General features: G+C 40.1%; 1 protein-coding gene across 1 annotated transcript in view; it reads right to left on the reverse strand.

Moving 5' to 3' along the window:
- The window catches only part of PARD3 (par-3 family cell polarity regulator), a 714541-nt gene that overhangs the window by 166623 nt on the left and 527742 nt on the right, over nucleotides 1-20176 (reverse strand). The window contains exon 19 of the mRNA XM_012642182.1: nucleotides 3087-3197. Coding sequence (XP_012497636.1) covers nucleotides 3087-3197 — 111 coding nt within the window. The remainder of the gene's footprint in view (nucleotides 1-3086; nucleotides 3198-20176) is intronic.

Genomic DNA, 20176 nt, shown 5'->3' on the forward strand with positions numbered 1-20176 from the left:
GGCATCACTGGACCAAAAACACAATAGGAAGCTAAGATGTTATTTCTGATGCTTGGTCAACAGAGCCATCTATCCCCATGTTTCATAATGGAAGCTAAGTGGGCCCGAAGTTCCATAGATCACTGAATTGAACACGTTCTATTTTGAGTTTGTGGTGGAAATAAGCCAGTAGGGTGCTGTCCCCAGGCACACCAAAAAGATCAGCCAGCAAGTGGCAGGCAGTAAGCACTGAATTCACACCTTTGTTTACCTTCCCAGCTTATCCTGGATGTAGCCAACAGCACCTCTGAATGGCTAGGGTACCTGGGGGTTCAAAGCTCAAAACGAGAAGTCACAATACCATGTCAGGACCAGTGAACTTCATCACCCTCAGACTCCCTGCTTCCCAAGAAGATCGTAGTCACACAGGCTCATCTGTGGCAGGGCAGGACTAGCAGAGACAGAGGACAGATCCACACGGCGATCTTCCTCGTCCGTTTCTCCCACAGGAACAACATTTATTGAAGACCCAATCTCCCAGTGTGGGCAGCGAGCGGATGAAAAGGAATGGAAGTTGCAAGAACGAGGTCAAATTTAATCTCAGACCCATGCTCCAAAGAATTGAATTTATTTTCACCATCTAAATAGATCTTAACATTGTAGGAAAAACATTTTAAATTATATTCATTGTCCTTTTAATACTTCAATATTTATATCTTGAGTAATATTCAGGCTTCGCAGACGTGCGCTAGCCAAAAATAAATAAATAAATAAATAAACTGGGTTTGTGGCTATGTCATAACTGACAACTAAAGAATGTCAGGTTTTCTATTTTTATATGGAATTGGCCAAAATAATTTTGGAGCTCAAATAGCTACAGTGGTAAATAATGTTCTAGGAGACATTTCCCTAGTGGTCAGCAGTGAGGGAAAGGCTGTTAGGAGAATACAAGCAGTGGTTTGTTTTTATTTATTCTTTCAGTCAAATTTTTCCCAAAGAAGTTGCAGTTTCCATCTTCAAAAGGAGCATTGTCAACACCAGAGACAGAATAGAAAGGAGGACATACAAAAAAAGGGTTGCCCCATCAAAATAACAATAAACACACTCCACTTATGGAGTTCAATAAGTCTCATGCGTTCCCTTGTTCTATTACAAACTCCATGAGTTTAAATAAAACACACTTGGTAAAAAACTGTTATTGAAATACAAAGTCGAAGTATAATAATTTGCTTAAATTATGAGCCTAATTGATTTTTTTAATGTACCATTCACTTGTTCCTTGACCCTAAAAGATTTTTATTCTAGGCCTCCTGTACATTATAAATTCATTGTGACCAAACTAGTTCCTAGAAGTATTGCATCATGAGAGGTACAGAGATGGAAATTAAAAGCAAAACTGAGAAGTGAACTGTGTCTTAGGAAAATTAACAACACAAGTGCAACCATTATGTAAAAATCACTGTTCGGCTAGAAATATTTGACTATGTATTATAAAAGTATTTTGGAAAACGTGGATAGAATTCTGCATTGAAGCACAGCAACCACCTTAAACTGCAAAGCAGAAATGTTTAGAATATGAAAGATGGCACAGAATGAATGAAGCTATGCCCTTGGGCAGGTATCAAGATATGAGAGAAGTAGAATGTTTCTATCGCTCAGATTGCTAACTAAATTACAGATTTGCCTATGGATAAATCAGAGTTCATACATTTACCTGGTATATTCTCTTCCTTTAGGGACAAGAAACTTTTAGGATAGAAGCTTATACTTCTGAACTTAATTAAATGCCATATTATGCACATTAAGGAACATTACACACTGACCTAAAAATAGTGAGTTTATTAGTAAGTTTGGGGATCCCAAATTTGGTAAGGATTAGAAAGAGTCCCATAAAGTAAAGGGGGATGATTTTTTTAAAAAATAAAAATTGGGGAAGAACCAGCAGAATAAATTCAGACTTAAATCAGAAATTAAAAATCTGTATTTTTCCCACTTGCATATTTTATACCCTGGAAAGCTCCAAACAGAAAATTAGAGTAACCATTCTACTCAAAAAAAACGTCAAAGGTATTAGATGAATGGAAAAATATCCAAACACTAATCTCTCTCTCTCTCTCTTTTTTTTTTTTTTTTTTTTTGAGACAGGGTCTCACTATGTTGCCCAGGCTGGTCTGGAACTCCTCTCCAGCCACAGAGATCCTCCCACCTCAGCCTCCTGAGTAGCTGGGACCACAAGCACAAGCCGCCATGCCTTGCTACTGCCTTCTTTTGAAGAAAACTGTTGTACGATACTGTTTTGAGTCTTTTCATTCACTAAGTATAAGACTGAATGTTTACTGACTTTACAATTACGTTAAGAACACCGGACTTAATCTCAAAGATGCTGGGCTATCGTCCTAGCTATGGACAATTTTTAGTTTTATAATTTTGATCAAGGTACCAGAAACTCACTGAAATCTCAGATTATCAAAATAAAACAAGTATGGTGCCTCTGGGTTCTCAACATAGAATGATTCAACAATAGATAACAATCTTTCTGGAAGACATGGAATAAAACTTAGGTGGTAAACGTCACAAAATGTGATAGTGAAATAGAAGGAGAATCAAGAAATGGGCCGGGTTTGAAAGAAAAACAACATAGTGAAAAAACCAACAGCCTCCTGTGTTCTCATTATAAATCGAGATATTTAAAATGAGATATGAAATTTCAAAGAGTTTTATCTCCAGGTGAGTATTTTTAAACTATTATAATATACTACATACTCATGGATGAATGAGACAGGATTTAAATATTTTTTGTTATTTAATAAATAAGGGTAAATTCAGTATTAATTTTTATTTATTTATCTAGTATGCTGCGTATCTCCTATGCAAAACATCTTAAGTGAAACCATTAAAATCCACTTTGATGCCTCAAATAAATATAAGAGTTTTTTTAAAAAATCGTTTTTTACATTATATTCATCTACAACCATCAGTATCTGGATTGACACAGAAAATATAAAAAGTAATTAAATGCAAAATCTTTATGTTAAAAAAAAGAAAGCAGAAAGAAAAAAAAAAGGAACCTCTTTCTAATGAGGTTTAATCGAATAACTGAAGTCTACCTCTCCTGTTCCTGCTTCATTCGTATCCTCTCCTCTTCTGATGTCAGGGCTTCCTGTATTTTTATTTTACCCGTTTTCTCAATCTTGTCATCTTTTCGATGTTTGCCAAACCTGTAGACAACAAAAAATTCTAACTTGTCAATATATACACAATGAGTTTTCTTTCGCTTGTGGTAATAGTGACATGTTGTCAATGAAATGCATGCGAGCGTCTTTAAAACAATGGCCAAAGGTCTCCTGTGGTCAGTAATTTGGGTCGGGATTAATATTTTTAATCAGATTATTTTATTCACTTTTACTTAGAACTTTCCAGAGAAAACTCTTTTGGAAAATGGCCTCAATACCCAAGTTCATTTCAGCAAAACAAAAATAAAAAGAGACAACGTGACTTGCAGTTTTTCCTTATTAAACAAGCAACACCTTGGTAGGACCAAGTGCTGAGTACACTTAAGACGCCAGAGGAAGAGAGATCTGCATTAGAGCAGCTTTTTCTTAGGACTCAAGAATCATAATCCACAATCATCTATTTAATAATCTTTCCATTAACAACTATTGCTCTTTATTTTCACAGTCAGACTTATTGGAAACATTCATCATAGTTTAAAACCTGACAAACAAGGCCATGGTTTCAAGGTTTAAAGCACAAAGGATCATTTACACTGCCACAATACTTTGTGCTTTTTAAATTGAGCGGTTTAAGGCATTCACATCAAATATACTCTCCTAAATCCGATGAAAAGCAATTACCAAATGTGGCATCTTTGACTTGACAATCTATATCTGAGCAAAAACAAACATAAGGACCAGATGCATGATTCCAAAACAGCCCACACAAACTTCTACAGATGGGTGCTGAACTCAAGCCTCTTTAAGAAACACTAACATTCTTCTATTCTGGCATCTAAAATATCTCCGAAACCTCAAACTTGGTATCAATACTTTTCCCTGCTCTGTTATTTTTCTCTATAAAAGGGCATGTTGCCTGGAATACATGTCCTCTATATCCTCAAGGAAGATTCATCTGGAGTGATTTGGTCACCAGATGTTTCCAAAAAAAAAATCTTTTATAGATAGTTTTACAACTAAGCATTCATAAATATATAAAGTGTATTTCTTTCTGAGAAGGAACCAGAAATCTGGCATATGGTGACAATTTCATATCAAAAAAGAGAAAAGGAAAAGGGTGGCCCCAAAGTTGACATAAAAGACAAAAAAATCATTTCAATAAATTGGTCCAGTTGGCAGTACAGGTCATTTTTTTTATTACTACAAATCCAATTTCAAATACTTGTCTACACATGAATTAAAGTGTATGTGAGACTACCTCATATATTAATTAAAGTAACACTATGTTTGCAAAGGGGTTTATAAATAAGGGAAAGCATTCTTAAAAGTTAAAACAGAAAAAAATTAAAATACCACCACCATGATTCCTTTAAGAATTATGTATACTGCTAGATAGCAATCGAAACTGGCTGTAAATTAACTCTAAAGCAAATCTGCTAAAATTTAACATCATTTGGAAATTGGGAGATCACTGCAATTGCACAAAAGAAAAAAGAAAGAAAGATGGAAGTAAAACTCAACAGAAATCATGTGGGTAGGAGGGGGAGGAGGGGTTGGGTGAAATCATAGCTCGTGGGTACAATGTATTAAATATCTGGGCGATGGGCACACTTATAACTTTGACTCAAGCAGTACAAAAGCAACCCATGTAACCAAAACATTTGTACCCCATAATATTCTGAAATAAAAAAAAATAAAGGAAAGAAACCATTGATGAAATGTCCATGGGTTAGTCTTTGGACAGTTTTTTTAATACTTGCTTTAGTTAATAAAGTATGTGATTTCTTTAAGGCCTACCATAAAATCACAGCATATTACTTTATAACTGAGGCAAAAATGGATCCCTCATAGTTGCAATTGTTTGACAGAATGAAATAAAGACAGTAAGTGAAAAAATATACCAACCATTCTAGAGTGTAAAAAAGAAAAAAGTCTATGCCCATATCCATCCTGTTCGCTAATATATTCTAGTGTACTTCTTAACTTACAGCTGCTTAATTCTTCCTGAAAAGATTGGGAGAGGGGATCCCATTGAAAAATTTCAGCTATCCATATAATCTCAAAGTCAGGTTCACAATTGAAATTAGTAATCAACTTATGAAGACAATCATTTAATAGACAGATGTTTAAAAACTTGGAAGATACCCATTATTTTTACATTATCTTTTAAAAGCCATGAATGAATATCAGATGGGTCACTTTCCAAGAAACACCATAGCTGAAGAAATACTGTGCTAATGGTCTGTCCAGGAAGCATGTCCATTCTCAGCATAGAATCAGAGTTTTGCAAACCGTTCCCCCCTCCCCCCCCCGATTCGCTCACACAGCATTCAAAGAGAAAACGCCACCACCCAACAGGTGTGAGGTTGAAAGTTAAGTGTCCACCTACCCTGGCACTTCAGGAAGAATTTGCTAGTCACATCTCTGGACATATTAGCATAGGAAAATAATCTTTTTTTTTTTTTTAAATAGAGGAATAAAAGGAGAATAGCTTAAAAAAAATAGTGAAGCAAAAAAATTGCTTTAGACGTGCTGCATTGGGAGAGAACTTGCACGAAAAAGATGCCAACACTACTGAAGTTGGCATTCACAGAAAGATACAGTGTTGAGCCCTGTCTTATTCAGAGTAGGATTGATTGTAACATTTCTGAAACATATGGTTTTCTTCATAAAGGATACAGCAATGTTTTCATTCAGCTAAAGTAATCTCAAAGTAATCTGCTAAATGGGTTTTACTATGACGCGTTACAGATGAGATCATTGCCGTCTGCCAGATTGGCAGTATGTATCATTACAGTCAAGACGGATGGGCAAAACGTGCACTAATTGACAAATGGAGAAAGCAAAACGCATGAGAAATAAAACAACAACAAAGGATTGCAACAAATTCTCTTGTTTCCATATAGAAGTAACTGTCATTAAAAATTAACTACTGTTAAGAGTTTCCTTGCTATTAAAACCATCAGTTAGGGTTTTTAGCAATGTAATTCTTGCTGCAGTACAAATACTGCTGAACTATTTTGCCATTTAAAATGTAATATTTCTAGTGCTACTCAAATTAAAGGGCTTCAGAAAAAAATTATGCTGAATAACACATAGCATCCTGCTATAAATAAAATAAAAATATAATTGGTTCTCTAATGAAAGGGTTTTTCCTAATACCGTATTTTACAACATGATACAGTAAAAAGTCTTAAAAAATCTGCTGCCATATTTAAAAATAGATGAACAGAATATTCAGAACCAATTATCTTGTAAGCTTGGAGGAATATTCTTTAAAATAAGATTTTCTTCAAAAAAACACACCCCATTAAAATGTCACCTAGAAATCTGGTATTTCTCACTGCTAATTACCAAGGTCTCCATGTCTAAGGAGGACTTTGCTACAATACTTGTCTGACTATTTACCCTAAGAAATGTTCAGGTTAAGCGATACTGCTTGGCTGGGGAAGACAATTCAAATTGGATCAAATATGAATTCAGTGTCAGCTTCCAGAAGCCAACATTCTCCCCCAGCACCTGACTCCTGGTCTGGAGTGTTCAGTGTAGTTATCTAATTCAATATTCTGCATTTTGTCCTTATTTCTACATATTTGCACTATCACATGGTACACTCTATCCTTTTCTTCAGGAGTTTTTCTCTTTCTGGAACCTTCCAGAAGTTTCTAGAAGACACATGCAGCCATTGCGTAACCTGTCTTTGATCACCAGCTGCTGTGATAATGCTGTCATTTGTCCTAAAGATCCTTGAGGGATACCAGCTGCCCAGTGCGCCAGGCTCAAGGTCCTGAAATGCAAATTGCATACCCTGTACCGTGTTCCAATTCAGTTCTCTGCGAGGCTCAGGAACAGACTCTTCACTCAAGTCAAAGCAAAACCATGAGCTTCTAACATCATTACTCTTGAGTCTTGTGAGTCATATTTCTCCTAAATGGTTTTTGATCCAAGTTTCTCTAGAAAACTTTTTGTTTTCCAATTGATTCTGGTACTTTTTCCACATTCTTGGTGTATGTTCAACTTTCTTCAACTCAACATCCTGGTCTCTAACACAATTCTGAACTTATTTTTGCTTAAAGCTCTAATAGGTGACTGCCCTAGATTTTACCTAAAGAAAAAAAATCTAGCCATGTATCTTTGGCAACTGTTGTATTGCACTCCTGTCCATATGCACTGAAGACACACGTTCCCATGTTTCTGAAAAATCAAAGGAGATTGGAGATTGTTCTCTTAGACCAAATGTCTTTATTGGACAGGCAAGGAAACTGACACCCAGGAGGTAGGAGGAGCTGCACAAAGTCACACTGAAGCTAGGACTAGAGTTCAGGTCACCTCATAGGTAGTTTAGGATATCTCAGTGGGTCTGAGCTTGGATACTCCTACGAGGAGAAAAAATTCCAAGACTGATGAAGTTCGCTTTGTGCAATTCCTAAGTGAGACCTATAATTGAACACCTGTTGAAAGCTCTTTTGATTATTTAATTACATTTAACTAGAATGCATTGAATTCTTATTATGAACGTTATCTCACTGATTCCCACAACCAGCATGTGAGGTTGGTGTCATTGTCCTCATGTCAGGAGAAGCCTGAGGAAGCACAGCCTGATTTAATGATCTGTCAGCTCATACAGCAAGGAAGTAGCAAAGCCAGAATTCAGACCCAAGACTCCTGTCACCACACCCAGACACCTCAAAAGCTTTAGGAACCAAAGATGGTCACTATATGCTTTTCTATTGAGAGCAGCTGGTTAATAGATCTTTGTTTAAATGAATGAGATAGATCTTATATTAACAACTAGGTCCCGGGGACACTGTTCCTGAATGGAACTTGTCTATGAAGGCCAGGAATTCAAAGGCAAGGTCCAGATCTGCCCCTAACCATTGAAAAGGATCCTAAAAACTGCCAGGTACCCATTTGTAGGAGACTGCCAACATTTCTAAATGCAGTGACACTCCAAATGTCAAAGTTGTCCATATTGGCACATGCAAATACCGCTAGGCAACAGCAGAAGCATGTCAAGCTGCCCAAACCCATCCAGAGGGTAAAAAAACAAGGAATTCACTGCATGCATTTATCTTTTGTAATGATATGCTCATGGTTTCTGGCCGTATTTTTTGTACCCAGGCCTCCATTTTACAAAAAAAAAAAAAAAAGAAAGAAATAATAAATACGTCACTCCTCATATGTCCTTCCTGTACAGGATCTTACATATTTTAGTGACATTTTAAGAAATCGCTACCCTGAAAGCGTACTGATTTGCTCAGCAGTAGATTGTGGCGATGCAGGATGAAATCAGGGAAGAGGCAGCTGATTATGAAAAGCAGAAAGCTCCTCTTTAGGCAAAAAAGCATCTTGGTAATCAACAATGATGAGAAGGGAGCCTTAGGAAGGGGTACATGACAACTCGATAGTGCTTCTGTAAGATGGGATACAGTTTTAAGTCGGTGGGGTTTAGCAGAGCTTCTCTTTAAAAGGAAATTCACAAACTTGAGAATCATTATTTGATTGTGTACAGTTTTCATCAGAGCCAGTCTGATTAGATTTAATAAACTCAATTTGTGTTGCTTGGCATCCAAGGAAAAAGAAGTAACTTTTTTTTTTTTTAACAGAAAAAATAGCTTCTACTTAACCAAGCTAGAACAGCCTTTAGATGTGCAATTACCCCTGGCATAGCCTGGGTTAGCTCATCAAGGAGGCACTGATATGCCCGGTAACCTGACACTTTAGAAATCCTAGAAGGATAGGAAACAAGGAAATATTAAAACAATAATTGAGAAATTGAAAATGGTGGGGAGAGAAGCCAGCACAGAATCCATCTCAAGTTTACAAGAATCAGCGTAAATGCCAAAGATCTAAAACACGAACAAAAAAGTGGGATTCAGACATAAAGACTTAAGGGAGGAAAAAAGCAAACACAGTAATCCTTCAAAACATAAGGTCAATATATAAATCACTGAAATAATATTAATAATCTATGCTTAGAACCATTCTGGTGAAATGAGAGAGGATGAGCAGAAGCATGTCTTAATTACGATGGTGAACCTTTGGGGCATCGGCTAGTTCGTAGACCACATGCCAGAGTTTCTGTAGCAGAGAAATTTCCTCTTTGTAAGAGATATGCCTGTGCTTGATAGATCTCATTTATTTTCAAATCATACCCACCCAGGTGATCAAACCACACTAACCCAATAATCCCAACTACCCAAATGCAAATAATATGCAAATTATTTTTCTTTCCCCTTTAACTAGATTGAAGCTATTATAAAGTGTATACATATGTATAGTATACACACACATATATACTTAAACACAGTAAAAACAGAGTTCTGATTTTTCTAAATGCTTAATTTGGCATTGAAATCAGCCACGTCCACTTAAAATGATTTTGAGAGCGCCTCTCACGCAACTACTTCTCTGTATCCTTTCTTAACTACGATATTCCTAATTCTTGCTCTGTTCATTTTAATGCATTATTGTTTCAAAATACAATACTACAAATTGCAAATTGCATTTGGCTCAAGAAGTGATTATGAAAAATACTATCACTGCTGCCTTTGCTCGAATAACTCTGATAATAATGAGAGATTGATTGAGCTCTGAGCAGCCCAAGTGATGAGAAGGGTCAATTTGAACATTTCTATTAAGCTTCTTTTGTTAAACCCAACACTTTGCCAGGTCAGAGGCAAATAATCATACCCTACATCTGGTTACCATGGTTTTCCTTCTCCTAAGGCATCAGAACAATTTAGTAAGAGGTACTGCCCTGAAGGCAGTCCCCGTAAGAAATGCTAATGAGACCTAAGTCACAAAAACACAACCATCTAAAAGGGCATTGAAGGAAGAAAAAGTGAAAGGTAGAAGCAATTTTACTACACACCTTTTGCTAGGAGGACAAAGAATAGGGAGTATTTGGCAACAAAGCTAATCCTAATAATTCCTGCTACCATCTGCCTTTCTAATACTTAAATTGGCATCCAGGTTGTAAATGCTTATAAAGTAATGCAAACACACGCAGGACGGAAGGATATCTTTTCGAGTTATAAATATCCACCCTCAATTAAATATGCATTGTGATTCAAATTATACGTTCTGACTACTCCGACAAAGAGAGTTACAGCAGCTGAAACACCCTCAAATATTTTGTTCTCCTTATATATTTACAGCACAGATGAAAGCCATCAAGAAAAGACAGGTAATACGATCATTAAAGTTTTGGGGGGTAGGAGGAAGCCCCAGAGTTTCTGCACAGCTCCTGGAAAGTTGAAAAGATGAAAACTTCCCCAAAGATCTCATTATCTGTAAAGTTACGGTGTCAGCACTTGTTCCTGTCGATGATAGGAAACAATTTCTGTTGATTCACATTTCTTTGAGAACGCTCTCTACAGAGTAAATTAAGAGGTGTAGATTTTCATTTTTTAATCTTTAAGTCGATTTGCATATCCGGATTCCACATTAGGGAGCTGACGTGTCTTTCGGGGGCAATCCAGGGTTCTGCAGGCAAATTGGCAAGAACTGGAGGCCACACCTGCCTCGGAACAGGGAAGAACAAGCAGCTTCCTGCAGGGGGGACAGGTTCCTTGAGCCAGGACGCAGACACTGTCTACTTGAGTCACACGGCCCTTTGAAAGAACAGGGACTCACGGTCACGTATTTGGTTAAAATCAGTGTCCTTGCAACATGCCTGGGTCCTGCAGAGTTTAACACATACAGAAAATAACGGTGAGACACCAAAAAGTGGCAATGGCTCTTTCCCAGAATAGATTCTTCCCTCTTCTGCGCTGTGGTTTCCCCCGATGGGGACGCACAGCCCTGCCTGTGATTTATGACTCAACTGTGGTTAAGAAACCAGGATGCAAAATCCTGAGATGCGTTCAGGAATGGAGCGACAAGGGACGGGGACGTGGGGAAGTGTGTGTTTGTAGCATCTCCAACCCGCACGCCCCTCCTGGGAAAGGAAACGTGAAATTTGACAAATGTCAAAGCACCGCATTCTTCCTTATTTGACCAAATAGTTCAACGTGCATCCAAATATAGAACTTGTTGATGAGTGCGCTGGCCTGGAATGCCTCTCATCCCAACTCGTCTCCGTCTGCTCAGAACTGTCACGTCTGCACGGCCTGCTATGTGGTCTGGGACTTCAGACGGCCCGCTGTCGGTCACAAGCCCCCAAGAGTGGAGCTCTGGGAACGTATATCATGTTCATCCAGGACAGCACCCTAGAACTGAACGCAGTGCCACTAACATCAGTCTACACTGTCGAGTCTTCCCCCAGCTGGAGTTGCATTTATAGGGTATCACTATGTTGCTTTTCCTGGCTGCAGTTTGAAACTGTCTGGCCTAAACTGGTGCGTATAATCATGACATATTTGCAAACCTCACTTCACTGAGGACAGAATATATACAAATCCCAAAGGGTAGAAATAACCTATATATCTTTTCTTAGCAAAGGAGCTCAGAATCTCTGTTGAGGAAACAAGCCAGGAATAATTCAACTAAGGGCAGAAAAGCCCATGAGAAAAGAACTTAACAAATAACATGAGTGGACAGATGTACAGCACCTTAAAATTTCAAAACCCTTCCATATACAGTCTTTCGTTTTTTTTTTTTTTCCCTGAGACAGGGTCTTGCTCCGTTGTCCTGGCTGGAGTGCAGTGGTGTGATCATAGCGCACTGCAGCCTCAACCTTCTGGGCTCAAGCAATCCTCCTGCCTCAGCCTCCAGAGTAGCTGGGACTATGGTCATGTGCCACCATGCCCAGGTAATTTTTATAAAATTTTTTTTTTGTAGAGATAGGGTCTCGCTATGTTGCCCAGGCTGTTGTCGAACTTCTGCCCTCAAGCAATCCTCTTGCCTTGGCCTCCCAAACCTGGATTTATAGGTGTGAGTCATTGTGCCTGGCTTTCATTTAATCCTTAAAATTAAAATGTGAATTAAAATTAAAATGTAAAGGAAGTAGAAATGAGGGAACTGAGGCCATGCTTAAATGCAGAGGTGGTAGGACTGCACTAGGCAAGGAGGGTTTCAAAGTCTAAATTCTCTCTACCACAGTTCACTCTTCTCCCTCTCAGATTTACCTCGCCCTCCTTGAATGACTAGGTTCTTCACATTGACTCACACATGAAGAGCTCATGAAATAAAGGGAACTATTTATTACACTAAAATTCCATCTGAAAATAAACTGTTAAAAAGATTATTATGGAAGAATCTTAAACTAGACTGTAAAATACTCAAACATAGGGAATGTAACTTGAACGCTTAAAATCCACCAAAACGCAAGGTGTGGCGTTTCTCAACACAGAGTAACCATCAGTACCCGCTGGTGATGGATGGACATGAAAATAAACAGACATTAAAATGCCAGAGCATTCGGGTGACTTATCTGAAGACCAACGACCCAATTACAAGTCGACCACAGCAACTGAGATTGGGCAGAGTTGGTCACCCTCGGCACTACTGAGATCTGGGGCCAGGTGATCTTTTGTCGTGGAGGGCTCTCTTACGTGTCACAGGATGTTTAGCAGCATCTGTAGCCTCCAGACACTAGATTCCAGCAGCACCCCTTCCCTACCTGTGACAACCAAAATATCATCAGACACTAACAAACGTCCCCCGGGGGAACAAAACCCTGGGGGTTGAGAACCACTTGGCTAGGGTTTAGGACAAACAACTAAGTTCACTGTGTCACCTTCATTATTTACAAAGGGTAAGAATAAGAGGATGCAAAGGACAGCGGTGGGTAAATCCATCTTCACCCCCAATGCTCCACGTACACCAGGACTCCTTCCTAAACACTAAAGAAGGAAGTCTCTTTCTACTGAGACGGGTAGGGTTGAATGCAGATGACCACCTAAGTCTCAGAAGACAAGGTCTAGCACGCTAGAACAAGAATACTTTTGGGGATGTATCTGTAAAAACCACAAGAGAGCCAGGTGCACACCTACCATCCCAGCTACTCAGAAGGATCACTTGAGCCCAGGCATGTGAGACTAGCTTGGGCAGCATGGTGACACCCATCTCTTAAAAAAAACCAAAAAACACACCAAAAAACCCAGAAGATTAAAAAGACACCAAAAGCAGTACAATCAACACTTGAGCATTGTGATAAAGAGCTTAATCCCAAAATCAGAAAGATTTTGAGTTATTTGATATGTGACAACTGGCACTAACAAATTATAATAAAAATACTATCAAATAAAAAATAGTGAAGGTCCAATGTAATCATGTTTTAAAACATGGAGCACACTGCTGGCAGAAATCATCACTCAATAAATAATAAAGGCTATAGTTTCTAGAAAGAGTATCTGTACATTCACCCCCTCCTCCATGTCCAAGGAGCTAGGCTAGGCCACCTCGGTTTGGAAGATCATGACCATTTCCAGCATTTGTGGTCTACTCCATTCTTGGTGGTTAAACCAAAATGGTCTGGCCAGTGCTGGTTAGTCTTGGCCAGCACAACAAAGTGAGAGTGGACAGTGGCCCAGACCTACGAAGCAGCTGGGATTTCCGAGGCCCGAGGCCACTTGCCTTCAGGACAGTGATGCGGAGAGGCAGTTCCCAGGGCAGACACTCCACAGCAGGTGCGGCGAGTTGCTACCCAACATCCATTCTCCTCTTTCTCCTTACTCGTGGAACCCCCATTTGGTTGAGAAAGGAAATACAGCTCCTGAGATAAAACTACATTCCCCAGCCTCCCTTGAAAACTAGAGCAAAAGACAAAAGACAGTAGTGAGAGCACGCCCTCTGGAGCCAGAATCCTGGGTTCGAATCCCTGCTTCCTCTCTTATTAGCTGTACGACACAAAGTCATGCAACCCAGCTGCACCCGGGCAGCCCGTTTAACCTCTCTGAGCCTCAAATTCCTCTTGGGTAAAATGCAGCCATTCTCACATGTTTATTGTGAGGAAGAAATGAATTGTTCATCACTGTGTGTTGGCCCACATGAGCAATCCATAAATATTAACTATTTTATTATCATTGCTATTCTTAATTCCTGGCTCATAGAAATTAATGACTGGAACTTCTGGAAAAGATCTTTAGAAAGAGGCTGACTTAGCTTCCCCCTTCCTCCTGCATAGAACGCTGACAAGATGGCCAGGGCTGTAACCAGGAGGTGACACTGAGGGTGGGAAGACACGTTAAGACATCCATGTTCATAGCAACATCATCGCAGCCACTGTCTGCCGGCACATGAACGGACACACAAAACGAAGTGTATAGACACGATGGAATATTACCCAGCCTCAAAAGGAAGGAAATTCCAACACATGCTACATACAACACAGACGAACCTTGAAGACACTGTAAGTAAAATCAACCAGTGACAAAAAGATAAATACCGCATGATTCCACTTATATGAGGTAGCAGTCAGATTCATAGAAACAGAAAGCAAAGTGGCCATTGCAGGGGTGGGGGAAGAGGGAAACGGGGAGTTCATGTTTCAAGGGTGCAGAGAATCCGTTCTGCAAGATGAGAGAGTTCTGGGTGCTGCTGACGGTTGGCACAAAAATACAAATGCACATAATGCCACCAACTGTACTTAAAAATGCTTAAGATGGTAAATATGTACATTTTACCACAATTTAAAATAACAACAATAAAATACAATTTAAGGATGGTTGAATAAAAAGGAGATAGTGACATGGAAAACACTATTGTAGACACCCTGATAACACGGAGGCCACCATAGGATCTTTGGACTTCCCGTCTCCAGACTTCTCTTAAATGAGGGAAAAGTGCCCCCTGGCTTGTTTAAGCCACAGATACTTCAGTCTGCGCCACGATCGAAACAATTTCGCACAGATCTAGTTATGGAGACAGGAAAGGGAGTTGCCTTTCATATATCCGCATCCCAATGAGAGAAGAAGAGCACGTATTCTCTGCAACGTCTTTGTAAATGCTCCCATCTTCAGATCAACGCCTCACTGATTCGGTCTTAACGGTTCCCAGAAACTGATCGTTACCCCCAAAGTTAACCCGCAGTGGCCAACATGGGGCAGGGTGGAGTCAACAGCCTTCCACGGTGGGTGAGAGCAGAACCAGTGGAGACCACTGAAAATAAACACCCAAATGCAGCCCCAACTACGGAGGCCAATGCGCCATTCCAGCTGACAGAGACTTTCAGTGCTGAAAACAAGAGGAAAACAACAATCTATGAGTCAGAAGTGATTTTCATTTTCTCCCCATTGTTTCTGATGCTATTTGGGTCCTCTCCAGTTGGTGAGCAGAGATGACTTCTCGCGCCTTCTATCATGTCAGCTGTTAATAAGTCCTTCTCCCTAATTAGACGGCTACCCACCAGCTGCGTGTGTAGACGACGGTGGAAGGCACTTCTAAAAGAGGTCCTTTTCCTTTGCTGACCAGACCAAATGGAAAGAGTAGGAAAATTCTACTATTTTGTCCATCTCACAAGAAAAATAATGTTCAAAGGAATTTTGCCAGACAAATCAACAGGAGTCTACTCGAAGAGTGAAGCAGAGAACTTTGAGAATAAAAGATGTAATAATAAGACTCACATGGATAAAAATAATTTGATTATGAGATCTTTCCAAAAAAAGAGTTCTATAGGGAAAATGTCATGTTCATTTTTCTAATTGTTTATTAAAATTGAGAAGGCAGATCTAAAAATCTTAATGGCAACCCATTTAAAGATGGTAATGGTATCTAACTATTATCAAACAATAGCTATATAGTTCCATGTTCTACCTTTTTAAAAATAAGGCTCAGTTTATAATACTTTATTACTGAAAATATAAAAGAAATCAAAATTGTGTCACAGCAGGAAAAACATATAATTCTACACTTTCCTGGGAAATACTTTTCCACAAATAAATCTAGTTAAAATGTCTTTGAATGCAATGACCGTAAAGTACATAATACACAGAATGACTCATAAAATTAAAAATGCATGTAAAAATAACAAAAAGTTTGTATTAATAGTTTAACATACCAAGAACATATCCCTTTGGATAGAACATGAAAGATGGACACCATTGCCCTGCAAAACAAAAATATCTGCAAATCATAGTTTATTATAATTTTTTTTTTAAGCCCCAGGAATAGAAGCATTTATGAATCTTGACAATAGGCCCTGGGAAAACATGGCTTGGAAATGTATGCCAGTGTAGAGTGAGGACTTCTGATTATGCCTCATAATGGTTAAATGCCACAATATTTAATTTTTTCAGAAAAAGGCTTTCAAGAAAGGTAATTTTAAAGCTGGTACTTTGAAGAAAGATGCTCTTTGTCTCACTTAAATAGTTTTCTTGTTCTGCAAGCGTGAGGGAAGATGGGGACTAGTAGCCAACGCCCTCAGGATCCTTGAAACACAGCTACCTCCAGGAAGGCCAGGTGCTTGGCAGGACCACGACTGCCGACACGTAAGAGAACACCAGAGACGGTGAATGATAAATTCTCTACTGCTCAAGTTAAAAAGTGATCCCATAGTCAGCAAAATCAATCACTAAATTTATTTTTCCTCCATGTTGTATGTTGGTATAATTGTTCACTTAAAAATTAATTCCTCGTATTCTAAATTCTACAGTCCTTTGTAAAAATCTGCAATTAAGATTAACGTGTCATAAAATGTCATTTCTATGGCTCAAAATAAAAAAAAAATGTGGGAATCTGGCACAGATTTTATGTCTGTGTTGTATAGAGAGTGTTGGGGGGAGGAAGCTTCGCTTCTTAAAAATGGGAATTAATATGTGATGTCTTTCACCTGGAAGAGACATTAGCATCAGATTCTGTCTACACTGGCATGACACAGAAACACCCAAGTACATCACACAGCAATGGGCAGCCGTTGAAAACAGGCCCAGTAACAGCCACTGACTAGTTACTCCTGGGCAGCCAAGGCCATGAGGACCTTTGACCTCTCAGCAGAAACACTGTTGACTACATCATTCTAATTAATACAAAACACACCCTGGCTTGTAATGGCTTTAATGACCTTACTCTTCTGGTTTTCTTTCTCTCCTCAGTTATCAACACGTTCTTCCTCTACCCAACCCCTGCCCTGAGCTTTCCTGACATGCGAAGGGGCCTCAGAACCCTCCCTGGCCTTCTCCTGCTACTCGTTCCCTGCACACACACTGGCCAGACAAGCCCCTCCACTAACACGGCCAGAGTTTCACCTGGCATCTCCCATGTATTCCAAATCTCTGCAGTGCCAGCCCCTCCCCTCACCCACCCTCCACTCGGACATGTCACAGACATGTCAGATTCAACATGTCACACGTCCTCCAAACAGCATCCTCTTCCAGTGTTTGCTACTCAGTGTGACCACCCATCCAGCCGCCAGCCCAAAACCATGGGAATTCTTTCCATGGTTCTTTTTCCTTCATTTTCTACCATCTGACCAGACAACCAAGCCACCTAGATTCTACCTGTCCCCAGGGCCACCTCCATCTCTGGCCACAATCTTTCCAACAGCTGCCTAACAGTTCCCGCATCACGCTGGTCCAGCCTTTTTGTTCACTCTACACACTCCGGTGAGAGGAACCTTTTAATCTCTAAATGTCATAAATGCTATCAAGCCATTCTCTTGAATGGCTACTTGCCGTCCTTAGGAGAAGGGCCACGCCATGTCAAGAGTCATTTAGGAGAGGTCATGTCCAATGCCTCCAGGCTCCCACCCCCACCCTTGCAATCCTAGAGGATTTCCACCACCTCAACGGTGTTTTTCAAATTGTGTATTGGAACCCATTAAAGATCTAAAAAGGATTTGGTGGAGCTCACCTAACATTTTTACAAAATAAATTACAGAAAAACAGTACCCACAACAGCAGCTAATACCTACGCAGTACTTACTTTGTACCAGGAGGAGTTCTAACACGCTTCGCATATATTAATTCATTTTAGCTTCGCAACAACCCTGCGAGGTAGGTACCATTATCCGTACTTCACGACTGGGAAAAGCAAATCACAGAGAGGTTAATTGACTGGCTCAGTAGACAAGGCTGGTGAGCACACGGCTGGCGCCTGACCTCAGGACACGTCACTTTAGAGTCCAGGCTGGTGGCCGCTATGCTATGCTGCCTCCCAATGAAATACGCCAGAGGGTAACACGTCGGGAAGGGCCAGTATCACTTGCACTGTGAAATGTTCATTTTAGCTATTTGTGCATGTATGTGTGCACTGGGTTGGTCCCAAGGTAGAATGTATTTTCCTATTACAGATGAAATCAAAGAAATTTGAATCTCACTGATGCAAAACGTGCTTTTCCAAAACACTGAAGGATCAGTGAGAGAACTCAAAACATCTTTTGGGTCTCAGTTTGAAGACATTTTCTGGCGGGAGGCACACTCTGCCTCCCACTCTGGGCCAGGCCCAACGGCCGGAAGTTCTCACCAACTTCCTCTTCCCCCTTCACGAGGCCTATGGGAGTAGCACCTGCTTGCTCAGTGGCTGTCATCTCTCGGTTGTATCCACCACTGCATCCCTCGCACCTCGCCTGTGCCTAGGATGCAGCAGGCACTCCAGCAAAGATCTGCTGCATGTACAAGATGAGTGGTTTTACCTCGCAATTACTAAAAACATCATACCCACTCCATAACCAGGCTTGGACTAAAAAAAAAAAAAAAATCCACCTGCTCATCATTAGAAATAATTTTTGCCAGGTGAGTAAGAAAATGCTCAGAATTTGCTTTACTGCCCAGGTCATTTATTTTTTGCACAAGGCAGGTAAAATTTTATGCAGATGCATCGATCTCCTGAGCAGGTTTCAGAGTCATAAACCACTACAGCTGGCGTGGAGAGACAGAACAGGGGCTGGGTATGAGAGACAGAGCTGCTCCCCGGGGAAGGCAGTCAGAGCCAGGAGCCATGGCCAGCCCCCCACGAGGTGCCAGAAGCACCTCTCTAGGGAATCAGGCGATGTGTCACAAGCTGACGACTGCCTGGACCCCAGATCGGCAGCTCACATCCGCCAATTTGCAAAGGAGCAGTAAAAGTTAATCTTTAATGGGACACTCATCATTAAGTGCTGAAATCAGATTGCCCATCAGGATGTTTACTGCTCCTTTGCAAATATACTTACCTGAATGTGGAGACGCATCAAACCAGGTTTGTTTTAGGGCAGTCACCTTTCCCTGGTATGGGTAGGGCAACTCACGTGGCAGCAGAGTGTTCAGCGTTAAGTGACCATCATTGCTTTGCCACTGTGCTCTAAGTGACAGCACGCAACTGGCTGTTGCTATGCCCTAGGAAGAACATAAAAGGACAATTTCCATCCTGTCAGAGTACCTGTCTACAGTTAGTCTAAAGTTCACTTTCTTAAAACTATTCCAGAATCAAGCTATATTGAGATAAACAGATGTTATCATTTTCTCAATTAGAAAAATGTTTTTAGCACTCTACCTTAAAATGAGATAACATTTTTTTTAAAAAAGGAAAGAAAAGGAACCTGAAATTCTAGGAATTAAACTTGAGATGCTTTCCTAAGGACTAAAATTCATTATGAAAGCAGGAATTAGATAAAATTCCAGCAATCAGCAGTCAGTGGAAACTTACAAAAGCCAGGTTTAAGGCTGCCAGACAGGTGCGAGGCAGGTGACCCTGCGCACAAACAGCCTTCCAAGGAGTAAACCCCTAAGAGGTGAACTGCGGTCCCCATGAAACAGCCAAGGATCAGGCGATTTTGTGACCTGGGGGCATGAACAGGGCAACACCAAAAGGATGAGTAGAAGCAGCAAAGACTGCTGACATATCCCAAGGAAAAGAATGACCTCAAAATTGTTTAACAGGAGAAAATAAAAGAGACAGCAGCAACGGAGCAAGATCTGATGTACAAGCAGGTATGCAGTCAGGAAGGGGAAAATGAGGTATAAAAACACGAAAGGAGCCAGAGCATTTATAGGACCACGAGGCCATCATGAAAGAAAAGAGCTGGAGGGAAGCTAGCATTTTTTTTTTTTTAATCATCCTCATTAGTGTTTTGAAGCAGGGGACATTGCCACCAGGCACAGTATAGACAGATCTGAGTCAGTTAAGGGGGGGAGGGACATGGCAGTTGGCAAGTTTCTAATTAG

This window comes from Propithecus coquereli, unplaced genomic scaffold (assembly GCF_000956105.1).
Source record: "Propithecus coquereli isolate 6110/MARCELLA unplaced genomic scaffold, Pcoq_1.0 Scaffold177, whole genome shotgun sequence".
Lineage (NCBI taxonomy): Eukaryota > Metazoa > Chordata > Mammalia > Primates > Indriidae > Propithecus > Propithecus coquereli.